This window comes from Silurus meridionalis, chromosome 21 (genome assembly GCF_014805685.1).
Source record: "Silurus meridionalis isolate SWU-2019-XX chromosome 21, ASM1480568v1, whole genome shotgun sequence".
In the NCBI taxonomy this organism is placed as follows: domain Eukaryota; kingdom Metazoa; phylum Chordata; class Actinopteri; order Siluriformes; family Siluridae; genus Silurus; species Silurus meridionalis.
Window position 1 is genome coordinate 18,583,263 of NC_060904.1, and position 17,548 is coordinate 18,600,810.

The window sequence follows — 17,548 nt, forward strand, 5'->3', positions numbered from 1 at the left end:
AAGGAGCTGGTGCTACGCTGCTCTAATTACCCAAATATCAGAGGTATTTCATCTATTTCTCCATCACGCCCTAATAGTTAAAATGTTCCAGAGAAGAATGAAGTGTAATTATACGAGGCACGTGAAGATTCTTTCACCTGCTTTATTAAGAAATCTTTCCAAACGTCTAAAGCTCTGTTTTTTTAACCCAACCTCAGGCCTGACCTGGAGCTGAGCCTTGATCTAAACCTTTGACCTGAGATCCAGGTGTGGGGATGGATTTAGGAGGGTAAAGCCTGATGGTGTCTTCTCACAGTTCCAAGGTTCCTCATCTTCATACTGAGCTCAGGTTCCTGCTTAAATGGAGTTTCACGGTTTTACAAAACGTTGAAGTTCCATCATCAGGAGTGAAGAATCTTCCAAAGCCAGAGGTGGATCAGTTGATACTCTGTATCTGTTTTGATGCTTTTCTGAAGATTGATAGAATCATGAATAAAGTGGCAGGACTTCTTTTTTTTTAAACCCAAAACCAGACTCCAAGGTTTTATTGGTCATACACCTTCAGGGTGTGTTTAGTAATTCAGATAATTTCTCATGCATTCTCACGATAAATCCGTCTTCACTGCTTTCATCATACCAACATTCCATAATTACAAACACCTCATTCACATATTATAGTATTTGCATATACTGAGTGTTTTGATTTGGTTTGTTAAAGAGGCTGCGGCCAATTAAGTCACACGAGATCAAAACACACTTATTACAAAGGACTCATGTCAGGGTGTGTGTGTGTGTGTGGAATGGAAGGAATGAAGTTTCACCAGCTCTTTAACAGCAGAATTTTACACAATGTATTTATTAATTTGAAATGTGTAACATTGTGATTATTTTTCTGTAAGAAAATCAGATTATAAATTAGAATGTGGTTCAATGTAGTATGTTGACACACATGGAATTTGGTTCCAGCTGTTGGTGACTCAGAAGTACAGCCATAAATAATACATTGTTTATAGATGACTGTCCAAAACACTTCAGATTTAATGGCGGTGTTTCAGGCAGACAGAAACGCAGCTCTGTGCTTGTCTCACGTTACTGCTCATCGCTAGTGGAGTTTGTGACTGTAAGATGCAGACAGTTTTATTTACCACAGGAATTTACCACTGTTTTCATCGTCAGAGTGAACATTCCACCAGCGCTAATGCTAAGGAGGCACTGTGTGAACTCTACTGCGCTTTTAGTGACCTGCAGAATGCTCACGGATTGTTGATCAGCAGTGATTTCAACCATGTGAATCTCAGGACTGTGCTCCCTAAACTCCATCAGCATGTGGACTTAAAGTTACTTATTAGAAAATAAGCATTAAAAAGTTTGATAGGAATCAAAAGACTCTCTGGCTTTTATTCCACAGCTGAAAATATCAGCAGCAGAATTTTATGAGCATCAATGATTGAACTCTTTCCCACAAAATAAATTACAAACAAGAACCACAATTCAGACTGGGCATCACAAACTTCTGACCACCTGCCACTTTATTAGTAACATGGTTGTGAAACAGTCACTCAGGTTTAGACTGGCATTCCTAGTCAGCTGGTCACTGAGTATTTTCCTTTTGTACAGGAAGGAACATCAAAGTCCATTTTCTATCTAAACTACCACATTCCATTAAACATTATGGATCAGATATCATTTCCAGGAACCTCAGCAATTTGTCAGAAACCTGGAGGCACTGTAGGGTCAAATCTGAGTCAAGCCACAAGATCCCAAACCTCCACAAGCCAAGCACTAGGTGAAGGACTGGTATGATGTTTAGAAGACATAGCAACAGCATCAGACTCTCAGAAGAGAAGTGACTTATAGCTTTAAAAACCCAAGATATGAGTGCCCCCCTACTCTACCCAGCACTTTACTCTTCACACAGACACAGCTTTTACTCCTGCCCGATGAAGAATTCACCACATGGTTGATACTCGAATGTATGCAACACAAAGACCAAGTTGGAGATCAACATCCAAGTCAAAAATCAGACAAGCTGTGAAAATTTCTTTTTATTACTTCCCTCAGTTTCTCAGTACAGGAAATAAGTCACATGATTCAAAACACAACTAACATGTTGGTTCTGTAGGTCATGTTCATGAGAACATGAGCTCACACACAGTCATGTTGAGAGAACACATCCGAACAGTGGAAAAATAAAGAGATGAAGGTGGTTACATGGCGACCCGGGGGTGTAGAAGAGGCCACGGACACCGGCAGCCAAAACGCACCTTGTAATTCAGACAGTTTCTGAGCTTCTGCTGAGAATTCACACAGGCAAAACCATGTACTGGGTCATAGCTGAAAAACACATTCCACAAACACATTAACTTGTGATTTGCAGAGATTCTGAAGTTAATCCAAAACACTGGAGAACCCAAAAACCCCCACACTGCAAACTCACTATTCAAACACTTGTCCAGTGCTTGAAGCTGAAAGACCAGACAGCGTTGTGGCTTCAATGGTTAGAGGTTTGAGGCAGATCATCCCTGGATATTCTACTCTCAGTCTGTCGAGGGTTTCATAATCTCCGAATCCAGTAGGACTGTCACGGTTAAACCACTGAGTGTAACAAACTGAAAGAGAGAAATTGTGTAAAGTAGATGTTCAGGCTCTACATCCTGGTTAAAGCAGTACCTGGGGAACTGAACTCACCTTTGATATTCAGAAGCTCCTGACCTTCAGAGAAAACACCTGCAACAGAGACACAACACTGAACAGTAACACAAAACCACAGCCACTTAAAGTAAAGAGATTTAACTGGACTAACCCATTATAATCAGGAACACAAAGATCTAGAAAAAAAAAAAAACAGAAGTTATATTTAAATCTTCCATCTGTAATAGAGAACCTGCATCTCCTACAGCTCAACCTTCTCTTAAAACAGCACACAAAAACCATCAGAAGAAAGAAACTCACAGACGCCTTCATGCTGCCCAAAGTCTTCACTCCAAAACTAACAGAACAAAGAAACACACAACTATAGAGGAGGAAAACCACACAAAAGAGATGCCATTAACAGTACTGTTTACTCACAAAAGGATCACGTTTCCACTACTGCACACGTCCTGAAGACCCACAAAGCTTCTATTTTAAAAGCGTCAGATTTATTATAGAACATTTTGATTGGTTTAGTTGCAGTGACATTTGATTGGACCAAGCTCCAGCGTAATAATGAGCAGCTGCAGCTGATTGGTCTGATTATTAATCAGGGAGCTCGTTACAGCAGATATGCGGCTTTAAACTCGTCTACAGAGACACCTTGTGGACAAACACAACTACTGCAACCATAATTCTTTTAACTCTTTTGTCCACTGGGTGTCGCTCTTGTTTGTTTTATATACTGTATATATATTCTTCTCGCCAAGTATTGACTTCCTTTTCCTGGTGACGTAATCGCCTCACCGTACATCATTGCATCGCGAGAGCGCGGGGGAAACTCGCGCACGCGCAGATTCGTGCTCCAAGTTTGTGCACGGTGAGCTTCATGGTGTAGCGTCTCGCTGTGTGAGGAAACAATGGCGACTGCGGGAACTGCGGCGACTGCGGCGGGAGGCACGGGCTCCGGGGGATCAGCGGCCGGCCAGGCGGGACCCGGGGCTTCGGTGGGCAGGAAGAAGGACGGAGGCCCGTCGGCTAAATTCTGGGAGAGCGCTGAGACGGTCTCGCAGCTCGAGACGGTTCGGCAGTGGGTCGGAAAACACTACAAAAAGGTTAGCCGGTTAATGCTAATGCTAACTGCTGTATGGGTGAATGGGCTTCGTCCCAAATGGGCATGTAGTGCACTACAGTAGGGTACGTCATGTATTCTCTCTGAGCGCACTCTAGTGCACTTCTACACGGGGCACGCTGCGGTTTGGGTTTCCGCCCGGGTTAACCGCCCTAACACAATCCCGTTAAACCGAAAATTATAGTATTGAGCTGTAAAAATGCACTTTAATTATTAATATTAATGTTTAATTAAACACAAAATATAATCTAAATACCTCAATTATTCACTAAACCAAAAATGAGAACAGTTCTGATTATTTAAGTTTTTTGTTTAGTCTTTTTTGTCTGTTTGTGTTTTATTTATAGATTTTATACAGATTGAATTAAAGGTCTGTAATAATTAATTGTTTGGATCGGACGCTTGTGTAGATTGGACACTACTGTAGATTGGACAGTACAGCAGAATTCGCTAGCCTAGCTAAGTGAAATCTCCTGTTTTTACTCTCTGAATAATTCATAAATTCGTGCTTCGTTTTGTTCTAAGAAACTCGTAGCAAATAAAATAATAGTTGTAAAGAGGATTAATTTATGATGTGAATTTTTCAGATGATTGTTTTCAGTCAGCGATGTGAAATTAGCACACTGCTAACAACAAACAGGCTTTATTCATCAGTGTTCCGACAGAGCCCGCCTCCTGTGAGCCGGGATTGGCTCCTTCAATCCATCAGCTGCACTCCGATTGGTTAATTTGCTGACATTGGTTTAACATTAACCAATCAAGATGTTGTCTGCGTGAGATTGTGGCTAATCCTGGATCAGGAGGCGGGATTATTATTATTTAGAATATGGATGGGGGAAGAAACCGCAGCCCACCTGTTTTATTTATATACTCAGATCACCATTATTATAGAAATAACCAGTAATAAAAGAGAGACTGTAAATATGATACCATCCTGATGATAAACTAATGTGGGTAGCAGTTTATTTTAGCATTAATGCATGAATTTTAATACAGTATATATGTATATGGCTCTTCTGCTGTTTGCTACACTCCGGCTCTTTATCTACAGTGATGATCCGTCATATACTCTGTATAACGAGCTCTTATTAAATCTGTACTGTCGTGTAAGATAAATGCTTAGTGTTGTTGTTCATGTCTGTTCTTTCGACTCACCAGCAGCTCTGTTCAAATCCCTTGTGCGTTTCAACACACTTGTCCAGTGACCCTGATTGTGATTTATAAATGAGCGTACACCATGTCTTTATGTGCAGTATGTTCAGGCCGACTCTCCGTCCTGTAAATCTTTGGCTGGACTGGTGATTCAGCTGCTCCAGTTCCAGGAGGATGCGTTCGGACGCCGAGTGAGCAATCCGGCCCTCACCAAACTCCCTGTAAGTCCACACAGACTGAGCTGATGGCCTCGGCCCTGTCTGTGTTCAGAGATCTGAGTAGAAGAAGTCTGTAGATGTTGTTGCAGAAGGAGACTTTGTGACAGGTCTGTATGGAAATGTTCTGTAGTGCTGACATTTGATGGTCTGGTCTGTTTTGTGTGTTTAGGCGAAGAGCTTCTTAGACTTTAAAGCTGGTGGAGCTCTGTGTCACATCCTGGGATCTGCTTATAAGTTCAAGAGTGAACAGGGATGGTGAGTCATGACTCTAAAATCAGGAATTTCTGCTGCTTTTATACTTTTTTGCTTTTATTTTTCCTCACTGTGTGTGTATGTGTGTGTCTGTGTGTGTGTGTGTGTTCCCTCAGGCGTCGATTCGATTTGCAGAATCCATCCAGGATGGACAGAAATGTGGAAATGTTTATGAATATTGAGAAAACTCTTGCACAGGTAAGACAGAGACAGTGTGTGTGAGAGAGAGTGTGAGAGCTGTAGGTTGTGGTAAGGGTATGTACTTTAATGCTTTATTAAGCTCTGGTGATAAACGTGTGTGTGTGTGTGTGTGTGTGTGTGTGTGTGTGTGTGTGTGTGTGTGTGTGTGTGTGTGTGTGTGTGTGTTTTCTCTGTAATCTATGGTCCTGCAGAATAACTGTCTGACTCGACCAAACGTGTACATCGCATCTGACGTGGACCAAAAACAGGCTAGCAAACTGAAAGACATCATTAAGAGACATCAGGTGAGGGACGTGAGCTGGACGTGAGCTGGACATGAGAAGTCCACTGTTAAGTCCTGCTTTTAGTTCTGATTGTACATGTTCTCTTTTCATTAGGGATCCATCACTGATGACAAATCCAAAGCCACACATCTCATATATCCTTCTCCAGCTCAGACAGAGGAAGGTCAGATCACACACACACACACACACACACACACACACACACACACACACAACAATGTGCTGATTATGTAGTGAATAATTGTATGAGATCTGTGCTTATTTTAACGGATTTCCTTATTGTGTGTGTGTGTGTGTGTGTGTGTGTGTGTGTGTGTGTGTGTGTGTAGAGGAGTGGCTGCGTCCCGTCATGCGCAAAGACAAACAGGTGCTGGTGCACTGGGGGAATTATCCAGACAGGTGTGTAACACACACACACACACACACACACACAGGCTGTTTGAGTATATATTGAGTATATCTGAATAATATCTCCAGATCTCCAGTGAGATAAACACACTTTGTGATGGAGTCACTGAAGGGGAAATGACTCAGGTTTTGAAAGACACACGCTCTATCTAAGAGAACTTTACCTTCTTCTTGCTAGCAGTGTTAGCATCTCTGAACATGTGTGTGATGTCTCAGCATGTTAATTCTGTTATTGATTCAGTACCGTGATCGTGATTTCACCCTGTTATGATGCAGTGTGATCTGATTTCCATTTCATTCAACGCAATGCAACACAACGTAATGAAGTGAATAAAATGCTCTGCAATTTAATAAAGTTCAGAAAGTTCACTTTTATTTCTTTGGTTCAGACCGACAACAAATCATTAATTTACTCAAAAACCTTCTGATTTCTAACTCGTGTCTCTTTCACACACACCTTTATAGTGTAAAAAGATCAAATAAACCCATGTTCCTGTTGTGTGTGCAGGAGGTTACAGCTCTGCCTCTGCCATGTTAATCTGTAGTGTGTGACTCTCAGGACACGCCTCTAAATCCATTTTTACCACCAAAATGTTAAAAACGACACATTATGATACAAATGCCAACTTTCATCTGATGCGCACGTTTTTCACATCGTTAATATTTATTCTGATGCGACTCTGAATCTTACCATCACTAGTACATACGTTATCTCACAAAAGTAAGTACACCCCTCGCATTTAAACGAGCATTGTATTATATCTTCTCAGGGGAAAATCCTATAGAAAAGAAACTTGGATATATTTTAGAGTAGTTGATGTGCAGCTTGTATATCAGTACAGATTTACAGCAACAAAAGTAAGTACACCCTCAGTGAACATGTCAAAACCGTGTCCAAAGTGTGAATATAGTGAGAGCAGATTGTCATCCAGCACTGTTTTAATCCTCCTGGGCCTGGAATTCACCAGAGCTGCACAGATTGTTGCTAGGATACTCTTTCACGCCTTCATAATGAAACTTCTTTTGTTAGTCACTGTGTGTGTGTGTGTGTGTGTGTGTGTGTGTGTGTGTGTGTGTATAAAATACGCATTTTATTGTGTGTGTGAGCAGTTACGATACCTGGGTTTCTGCCAGTGACATGGACGGTGAGATTGAGGATCCTCCGAGCTCAGAGAAACCGTGGAGGGTGAGAAGATTGGGGGCTGATGTGTGTACTGTATAACTGTATAAATGTGGGTGTTGAGGTGCACATGGGATTTAAATGCATCATTGATGCTGTTCTGCAGAAGAACACATTCTTTCTGTTCTATTAGTTTATGTATGATACAGAATAAAAGCTCACCTTGTTGTTGGATGTTACCTGCTCCAGGTGCACGCCAAGTGGGTCCTGGATACGGACGCGTTTAACGAGTGGATGAACGAGGAAGATTACGAAGTAGACGAGAACAGGAAGCCGGTGATCTTCCGCCAGCGCATCTTCCCTAAAGAGGAGGAGGTGAGATCTCAGAGCTGGGTGTGTTCAGCGCTCGACTCGCCGGGTCTGTGCGCCTGCCGATTCCAGCACCGTTTAACTCCACACTCCACACCCTAACCCTAACCCACACTGATCACCACTTTAGATCTTACAAAGAAAGTGTAGTGCATTCGGAGAGATTTGTGAGCAGCTTAGTGTTTATTTAGTAGAAAACACTCGCTCTGAGATGTGTGTGTTAAAGCAGTGTTGGAACGCAGCGTGTGTGTGTGTGTGTGTGTGTAGAAAAGTTCTGCATCATCCATCTGTTTCACCCTTCCTCATCCTCCTCTTTCTCCTCCTCTTTTTCACCCTGCTGTGTGTAAGACTGTTCCATTCTCTCGTTCATTCTCGCATTCTCTCGCTCTTTCTCTCATCCCTCATCCCGTTATCCCGTTGCCGTGGTTACTGATCAGTCTTCCCGTACACCTGATCGTAAGGAGCGAAAGTCACTGGCTGGAGGAAAGAAGAGGCGTCGCTCCCCATCCCCCCCGAGCACCCCCGCTGAGTCCCGCAAGAAGGGCAACAAGAAGGGGTGGGGTATTCTCTCTCTCTCTCTCTCACACACACACACACACACACACACACACACACACACAGAGTTTGGAATGTTTAGAATGCTTCTCACACTTGTCTTTGTGGATTCAGGAACACCGGGCCACACTGGAAGCGCAGAGGACATCGTGATGATGATGAGCAGGACGAAGATCTCACCAAGGATATGGAGGATCCATCTCCTGTTCCAGGAATGGAGGAGGTTTCACTGCCTAAGAATGGTAAGAGCACAACCACACTCGCGTGTGCACACACACATACACACACAATGTTTCCATTTCCCCATATTTAATTAAAGGTTTGGGACAGGACATGGATAATAAATAAATAGTTTTTTTAACTTTGATTTAAATATTAATTAATATATATAATATTTAAATAAATGTTTCCAGTGAGAAATGATGATTGATGTTTTTTGGTACACTGATTATGAAAGTCGGTGCTCCCTGTGACTTTGTGTGCAGCCTTGTGCTGCCATCTGTTGGCGTGTTACAAATCTAGCTGAAAGTTTGTAATACCTCCTCGTACAGAACGCTAGAATCTGTGTGTTTTCTCCTCCTACACTCCCCTGAAGAGCTTTTTGCTGTTGATAACTCGAACGCTCTGCTCTGAGATTAAAGCCCAGTGATAAACAGTAAACACACATGAACGTGCAGGCGGTAAAAGTGTTAGACGTAAAGAAGCAGAAATCAATGAAAACTGAGTGTAAGCTGTGTGTTGCTGCTGCAGTGAATCAGAAGAAGGACAGTGAGAACGCCCCGGTTAAAGGAGGAACCATGGCTGATCTGGGTAAGAGAACACCCTGTCTGCATACACGTGGAGATACATCACTTACACTCGAGTCTGAACAGATTTACAATAACTGATCAATAGATGTGATTGTAATAATAATAATAACCTGAGCTGCTGTATTATTAAAGCCTCTCTCACGCTGTGTGTCTGTTTCTCAGATGAACAGGAAGACGGCTCTGTGGGTTCTGGTGGGAAGGTGAGAGATTTTATCGTGTGTGTGTGTGTGTGTGTGTGTGTGTGTGTGTGTGTGAGAGAGAGATGCTCAAAACATTGTATAGTGTGTGTGAAGCTGAAGTTGATGAAGGTAGTGCAGTTTATCACAATTACAGAGACTAACAGAAAGGGGTGTGTGTGTGTGTGTGTGTGTGTGTGTGTGTGTGTGTGTGTGTTACAGGATGATGATGAACAGGGAAAATGGAGGTAAACCGTCTCATGGACTCTGGTGAAGATAACGTGACCGAACAAACGCATCACATCATCATTCCCAGCTACTCGGCCTGGTTCGACTACAACTCGTAAGAACTTCTGTTTCATTACATCCTCTGTGTGTGTGTGTGTGTGTGTGTGTGTGTGTGTGTGTGTGTGTGTGTGTGTGTGTGTGTGTGTGTGTGGAAGTGGCTGGGAGTAATTGAGCTAAACTAATAAATACTGATTATAACTATTGGTATGAAATGAAATAAATAAATGTTTATTCTTAATAAATGACTCGTATACAGTATTTAATTAATTTATTATAGTTTAGTTAAAAAGTGTACACATTTCGTATGTGTGTGTGTGTTTGCACCTGACAAAAAGACACATTCCAGTGCTCTGTGCTATAACCCCCGTAACCCCTTTTCTGATTCTGATAGATCAGATTCATTATAAACTGATTGGAAGCAGCTGATGATGATACAAAATGTAATGAATCTAATTACTGAAATGTTTTATTTTAAGCTGTATTCTGTTTATAACTTTGTGACAAAAAAAAATCTTGAATCTAATAAAAGATAAAACTACAGATTTTCCTCCCAGTTTCAGTGTTTATTATAGGAAAATATCTTTTTTTATTATTATTAGAATGAAAAAGTGGGCCGTCACAATGAACCCTTAATAACGCGTCGACACGATTTACATTTTAACACCATAAATTTTATCGCATGCTTTAATGCAGCGCACATCTGTTTCACCACTTTTATTACAAATATGAATAAATATGAAAGAGGCGAAATCAAAACCTTCAACACGGCACACGTTTATTCACGACGTACTTTCATCGCTCTGATATTAAAAATAATTCATCACTAAACATCTGTTTTACTGATGCACACATCTGGCAATTAAAACCATCGTTTGTCTTTTAAAACGCAGTAATTACTTTAAAACCTTCACAAGAATATTCAGTCTTCATGTTGATTAGAGTAATAAACATTTAGTGTTTATTTAAGGTTAATTTAGAACTGATATAAATGTGTGATTAAGTTGTGATTGTCATGAATTAACACGATTAATTGATATTAAATATTTTAATGATTTACAGCCGCAATATAAATATTAGTGTAAATATTATGATGCTCTGATTACAGCAGCTGCTCCATAGTTATTTTATAATCTGTGTGTGTGTGTGTGTGTGTGTGTGTGTGTGTGTGTGTGTGTGTGTGTGTGTGTGTCCAGGATTCATGAAATAGAGAGACGAGCCTTACCAGAGTTCTTTAATGGAAAAAACAAGTCTAAATCTCCAGAGATGTAAGTGTTATTTCAGTTCATTAATGTTTTTCAGCAGGTTCTAGTTTTCTCTTTGATCCTGTCCTCAGTCTTTTCATTCGTAAGAAGAAAAATATATTAGTTTGTGATTTTTATTTATTATTTTTTTTTTTCCCCCATTCTTTTTATTTTTTTTAGCGAATTGTGTGTAGTTTGTGAATTTGATTACATCTTGTACACTTGGTTCTGTTTTAGATATCTCGCGTATCGTAACTTCATGATCGATACGTACCGACTGAACCCTCAGGAATATCTCACCTCCACCTCCTGCAGACGCAACCTCACTGGAGATGTGTGTGCTGTTATGAGGTACACACACACACACACACACACACACACACACACACACACACACAAACACACACAATGCTTAAAGTTTGTTGTTAATCTGTACAATAAACGTGTGTGTGTGTGTGTGTGTGTGTGTGTGTGTGTGTGTGTCAGGGTGCACGCATTCCTGGAGCAGTGGGGTCTCATTAATTATCAGGTGGATGCTGACAGCAGGCCGATGCCAATGGGTCCTCCACCCACACCCCACTTTAACGTTCTTGCTGATACTCCATCAGGTCTTGTCCCTCTCCACCATCGCCCCCCGCAGGTCAGCATGCACGCACACAGCTGTGTTTATTATTGATGAAACACGCACCTGGTAGGAGCTTCGTTTTGGTCACCTTAACGCTTCTGGCTCACATCAGGCAACAATAAAACATCTTTTCTTCAGCTGAAGTTGTGGTCATGTGATCATTCGGCGTGTTTGTATGTGACCTGTTGTGTGTTTGTGATGTATGTGTCAGGTTCCCTCGGCTCAGCAGATGCTCAACTTCCCAGAGAAAAGCAAAGAAAAACCCACCGACCTGCAGAACTTTGGCCTCAGGACAGATATGTACTCGAAGAAGAATCCTAAGGTGAGCTTCACCAGAAAACACCTGATGCCCTTGTTCAAGGTCATTTGGGTTATAAGGCCACTGTCTGGAACATCCTGAATGTTGTGATGTCACTTAAGCAAAGTGTCACCTGGCCAGAGTCGCTCCTAGAGGTTTATCTCTCTCTCTCTCTCTCTCTCTCTTTCTCCATCTCTATCTCTCTATCTCTCTGTGTGTTCCAGAGTAAAGGAGGAAGTGGTACCCGAGAATGGACTGAGCAGGAAACTCTGCTGCTGTTAGAGGTGATGCTGATAAATTCATCCTCCTGAGGTCTCTGCATTTTGGTTGTAATTTCTTGTACACGTAATAATGTGTGTGTGTATGCACGCTCACGTGGTGTAGGCTTTGGAGATGTATAAGGACGACTGGAACAAGGTTTCGGAGCATGTTGGCAGCAGGACACAGGACGAGTGTATCCTTCATTTCCTGCGGCTGCCTATTGAGGACCCGTACCTGGAGAGTTCGGAGGCGTCTCTCGGGCCCCTGGCGTATCAGCCCGTCCCTTTCAGCCAGTCAGGAAACCCTGTGATGAGCACCGTGGCCTTCCTCGCATCCGTGGTGGACCCCAGAGTGGCTGCAGCTGCCGCTAAGGCTGCTCTCGGTGTGTGTGTGTGTGTGTGCGTGCGTGCTAGGATTATTGTGTGTGCCAAAATATGTTGAAATAATTCTGTTTCTCAATTGTGTGTGTGTGTGTGTGTGTGTGTGTGTGTGTAGAGGAGTTCTCCCGTGTGAGAGAGGAAGTCCCAGCTGAGCTGGTCGAGGCTCATGTGAAGAAGGTTCAGGAGGCAGCGAGGAGCACAGGGAAAGTGGACCCCTCCTATGGCCTGGACAGCAGCGGCATCGCGGGAACAGCTCCGGACGAGCCGGAGAAAACCGGTACAAAGATTCTTCTCTTTAGTGAGAACACTATCTGTTGTGATGATGCATTACAGAGATGTAGCTGGATCATCCTGTAGATGTGGTATAGACACAAAGTAATGAGGAGTTCAGGTATGAGTAGAACTGGTGATGTGCAGCTCCATAACTGAGGCAGATGTGATTCACATCTCGATGCCTAACCAGTGATACATTAAAGATACACATGAAGCAACTTCCGATGTGATACGATTCCCCCCTGTTATGTGGTGATCGATACGATTTCCATTCACAATACTATTCAATAAAGTTCAGAAAGTTCACTTTTATTTCTTTGGTTCAGACCGACAACAAATCATTAATTTACTCAAAAACCTTCTGATTTCTAACTCGTGTCTCTTTCACACACACCTTTATAGTGTAGAAAAGATCAAATAAACCAATGTTCCTGTTGTGTGTGCAGGAGGTTACAGCTCTGCCTCTGCCATGTTAATCTGTAGTGTGTGACTCTCAGGACACGCCTCGGTCTCTGTAGTGTTGATACGTCATATTCACGTAGCAGCAGCAGTGCTGAGAGAACGCACTCGAGAAACCAGGAGAAATCGACATCCTCATCAAATCATTAATCACTTTCTAAACAATACGTTTAACACATTTACTAATAATTATATAGAAATAAATCCATTTTTACCACCAAAATGTTAAAAATGACACATTGTGATACAAATGCTAACTTTCATCTGATGCGCACGTTTTTCACATTGTTAATATTTATTCTGATGCGACTCTGAATCTTACATCACTACTTCAGATGTTACATCTATATACAATATATTTACACATCACATACAAACACCAGTCATCACCACCAGATGGCGCTATCCAGACAAATTCCAGCAGCAGTTGAATCTTTCTATAATTGATTTGAATGTTGGTGTAAAACATGACGAACTTATTAAACACTCAAATGAGCTGAAAATTACAAGTGGAATATTTTATCTGCTTCATAAATGACCTGTGTTTATAACACAAATCTGTTCATCTGCACTGATCAGGGCACACAGCACTTCATCGCTCGGAGATTAATAATCTCATATCCGTATATAGAACAATCTCTAACAGATCAGTCAGAATTCATTAGAATAAAAAATGGAAGTTTATGAAGTTGCTGCTGCAGGGATCCTTTAACATATAGAATCAAACATTGGGTGACGTGTCGATGGAGAGGAAGGGGTGTGTGTGTGTGTGTGTGTGTGTGTGTGTGTGTGTGTGTGTGTGTGTGTGTGTGTGTGTGTGTGTGTGTGTGTGTGTGTTTCATCAGGTAGATTAAATAGGGCCTGCATGAGACATGTAATATTTTTCCACTTATGGCCATATTTGTTCCGCAGAAACCACAGAAACCGAGAAGATGGAAACAGATTCGGAGACTCAGCAGGGAGAGAAGGTGAGCGTCTATATTGTGGTACAATAACTGGTTATTATACTGTCCATGTGGGAAATTAAATTTGCAGCTCATGAATACGGATGATCCGCTGTGGCGCCCCCTAATGGGAGAATCCGAAAGAAAGAAAGTTTATACTGTCCATATTATACATACTCCTTATTTAGAATGTGAATATCATTTGGTAAACCCACATTCCCTTATTTTATTGTTCTTGATGTGTTCAAATATTGATTTGTGTGTGTGTGTGTTGTGTGTGTGTGGGCACAGACTGAGTCTAAGGAGGAGACAGAGAAAGTGAGTGAGGCAGCAGAGAAACCAGCGGAGGGAGAGAAAGTGAAGAGTGAGATGGCAGAGAAACCCGAGGGTGAGGAAGATGAGGGTGATGGTGTAGAGCTGAAGGAAGTCGGTGCTGCTGATGGTGAGTCTCATACTTTAATCTGAGTTAGGGTTAGAAATTGATGTTCCATTTGTGGTTAAGGGAAATAAAGAATGAAACCAGGGAGTCACACAGTTGATCAAACTGTGGGCCATAATTGATTATTTATTATTTTTATAAATTAGTAGAGATTGACCGTCAGTTTTGCAGCTACTTGATTGTTGGAACTACCTGCTATCTGTAAAAGTCGTTTTTCTGGGTTTCGTTATACAGTGTGTTATACAGTACAAGAGCGGCCTCTAGTGGCGAATCTTTATTCATTATTTTATTTAGCACGTTTTCCTGATTCAGTACTGGAACACATTTAGAGTTCAGTACTATTTTACATAGAGTTTTTTTGTTTGTTTAGGTTTTTTTATATTTTTTAATAATCAGTTGGTTATCGGTGCGTCCGACCCAACCCCGTTTATCAGTATTGGTAAAATCTACTATGGGCTAACCTCCTAATTATTAATATTTAGTGAGGGTGAGGATTGTGGATGAACTCGAATAACAGTGCGATTTTTTTTTTTTGGTGGCTTCAGAAAAAGAGAAAGAGGAGGCGATGGAAGTGACTGAAGGAGTGAAGGAGGGAGAGGAAACCACGACAGAGGATAGCAAGAAGAAGCTGGAGCTTGATATCGGAGAGGGAAATGTTGCCACTGCTGCGGCTGCCGCTCTCGCCTCTGCTGCCACAAAGGCTAAGGTAAAACACACACACACACACACACACACACACACACACTGAAACTAGTGGAAAACAGCTGGAATGACATCACAGTTGAGCAGCCAGTGTTTTGTGCTCATTTCAGTTCTCATGTTGGAGTGATTATTACTGTGGTAGAAACTCTTTCGGAGGTAGTGTGTAGTTCCTGATCAATCCTCACGCTGAAGGTTTCTCATCCTCAGCGTGTAGAACATGTACATCCTGGACGTATTTCTCTAGTTCTCATTTGACTCGTTAGCAGGTTGGTGCAGAAAATGCTGGTATTTGAAATCGTACGTGTTTGTGAGCGCATGCATCACTTTCCTTTCCAGCACTTGGCAGCAGTGGAGGAGAGGAAGATCAAGTCTCTGGTGGCTCTGCTGGTGGAGACACAGATGAAGAAGTTGGAGATTAAACTGCGTCACTTTGAGGAGCTGGAGACCATCATGGACCGAGAGAAAGAGGCGGTAAGGCTCTCAGGATACTCGTGATCTCTCTCTCTCTCGCGCGCTCTCGCTCTCTCTCTGACCTGCTCATTTGCACCCCCTACAGTTGGAGTTGCAGAGACAGCAGTTGTTGACGGAGAGGCAGGCGTTCCACATGGAGCAGCTGAAGTATGCTGAGATGAAAGCACGTCAGCAGATGGAGCAACAGGCAGCAGCAGCCGCTGCAGCTCAGCATGGACAGTTAGCCCCGCCCTCTCAACATGGTGCTCCTCCCCCATCTCATATACCGCCTCCAGGTATGCATCCGGGGCCTGGATACCCCCCGATGCACCACCCCATGGGGCCGCATCATCCTCCACAGACAGGTCAGTGTACACACACACACACACACACACACACACACACTCTATTGCAGTGTTGTGTTTTGTAGGTTCAGCTTACCCAGAATGCTGTGTGTGTGTGTTTGCAGTACCAATGGTTGGACCAGTGCAGCCCATGTCTGGCCGTATGCTGCCCGTTGCCCCCCCTGGTGCGATGCCCGGAGCACCACCAGGTGTGATGCCCCCTATGATGGGCCCCAGGCACCCCGGGGCCCCGAATGGCATGTGTGAGTGTTTACCTGTTTACCCCACAGCTCTAATGAGCTCTGCGTTCTGATTGGTCATTGGGTCGTTACCGCACAGGAAGTGATGTAATAACAAGTGTAAACTGGAACTTCCGGATCATAAGTGTTTTGTTTTATCCTTCCAGACACGGGGCCGCCTCCTCCTCCTCCTCCTTCGTCTGCACAGCCTGATGGGATACCGCCAGGTCCAGTGACATCACTTCCTGTTCGCCCTCCTGAAAACTAACACACTCACTCGTGTTTCCTCTTGAACACAGCTTCTGATATAGATCTGCTCTCACACCTTTACACACACACACACACACACACACACACACACACACACACACACACACACACTTTGTGCTACTGATACACACATTTAACACTGTTAACTCCAAGCTGGGAAATGGCTTCTAACCTTGCTGTGTGTGTGTGTGTGTGTGTGTGTGGCAGTCAAGACAAGCTTCCTTTCTTTCCTATCTCTTAGAATCTACCTCTGTGCTGGTGTGTGTGTGTGTGTGTGTGTGTGTGTGTGTGTGTTTGGCCTTTAGAGCTTCTGAGCTCCTGATATAGTTCTGCTTTTCTCTACCTCTGTCTCTGCTACCTCTGTCTCCCTCTTTCTGTTCATCTCTCCCTCATTCACTCACTCACTCACTCACTCATTTTCTCTATCATGTCCCTCACACCTCTCTCTCTCTCTCTCTCTCTCTCTCTCTCTCCCCTAATCCAGCTCTCTCTCCATCCATTTCTCTCTCTCTGCCCATGTGACTGCTGCGTTACTGCTGTGTGGAGGTTTAATTATCCTCCTTTTCCTCAGGTGATCGCTTTTCCCACATTACACTACACACACACACACACACACACACACACACACACACACACACACACACACACACGCTTGTGTAGCGCTTCCACACTGTATCGTTCTGTCTAACAGGAGCTCTCTCTCTCTCTCTCTCTCTCTCTCTCTCTCTCTCGGTTATGTATGATGATGATGATGATGATGTATTTTTAAGAGAATAAACGTGTAGACGCCTCTGTTCCCGGCACATTGAGCTTTTTAACGTGTATGTGGTACTGAAGCCCTGAAATAAACTGCTGTGGCTCTTTTTATACGCACACGTCTTTACTTTCTGTCTGTCTGAGAACACACACCTACACACACGCACACCTACACACACACACCTACACATGTGCACTCGCACACCTTCACACACACACACACACGTAGAAGATGCTCGATATGCTTTGGTAAAGAAGACTTCAGGACACGTTCCAGGAGGAGGCTGAACTGC

General features: G+C 42.8%; 2 protein-coding genes across 3 annotated transcripts; one reads left to right on the forward strand and one right to left on the reverse strand.

Moving 5' to 3' along the window:
* Positions 1-2,009: 2,009 nt before the first annotated feature.
* On the reverse strand, positions 2,010-3,144 carry LOC124375259 (cartilage intermediate layer protein 1-like). 2 transcript variants are annotated; one of them, XM_046833382.1, is made up of 6 exons: positions 3,049-3,144; positions 2,932-2,968; positions 2,783-2,807; positions 2,668-2,706; positions 2,417-2,588; positions 2,010-2,313 (listed from the first exon to the last, which is right to left on the reverse strand). In XM_046833382.1, exons 2-6 carry the CDS (start codon positions 2,941-2,943, stop codon positions 2,187-2,189), a joined length of 375 nt encoding a protein of 124 aa, XP_046689338.1. In that variant the 5' UTR covers positions 2,944-2,968; positions 3,049-3,144; the 3' UTR covers positions 2,010-2,186. The 2 variants fall into 2 exon arrangements, with proteins under 2 accessions (XP_046689338.1, XP_046689339.1); XM_046833383.1 differs by lacking the exon at positions 2,932-2,968 and having other exon boundaries at positions 3,049-3,067.
* A 227-nt stretch (positions 3,145-3,371) lies between these two features.
* smarcc1a (SWI/SNF related, matrix associated, actin dependent regulator of chromatin, subfamily c, member 1a) lies at positions 3,372-17,372 on the forward strand. Its single transcript, XM_046833381.1, is given in 29 exon segments — positions 3,372-3,725; positions 4,996-5,115; positions 5,282-5,367; positions 5,481-5,562; positions 5,757-5,849; positions 5,943-6,012; positions 6,179-6,248; positions 7,368-7,443; positions 7,627-7,752; positions 8,184-8,302; positions 8,416-8,543; positions 9,052-9,111; positions 9,273-9,310; positions 9,509-9,527; positions 9,530-9,629; positions 10,768-10,839; positions 11,053-11,166; positions 11,302-11,455; positions 11,652-11,762; positions 11,963-12,022; positions 12,123-12,381; positions 12,495-12,656; positions 14,024-14,079; positions 14,347-14,497; positions 15,040-15,200; positions 15,533-15,667; positions 15,753-16,011; positions 16,116-16,253; positions 16,397-17,372. Coding segments are annotated over 29 exon segments (3,315 nt in total). The 5' UTR covers positions 3,372-3,530; the 3' UTR covers positions 16,498-17,372.
* The last annotated feature ends 176 nt before the right edge of the window (positions 17,373-17,548 follow it).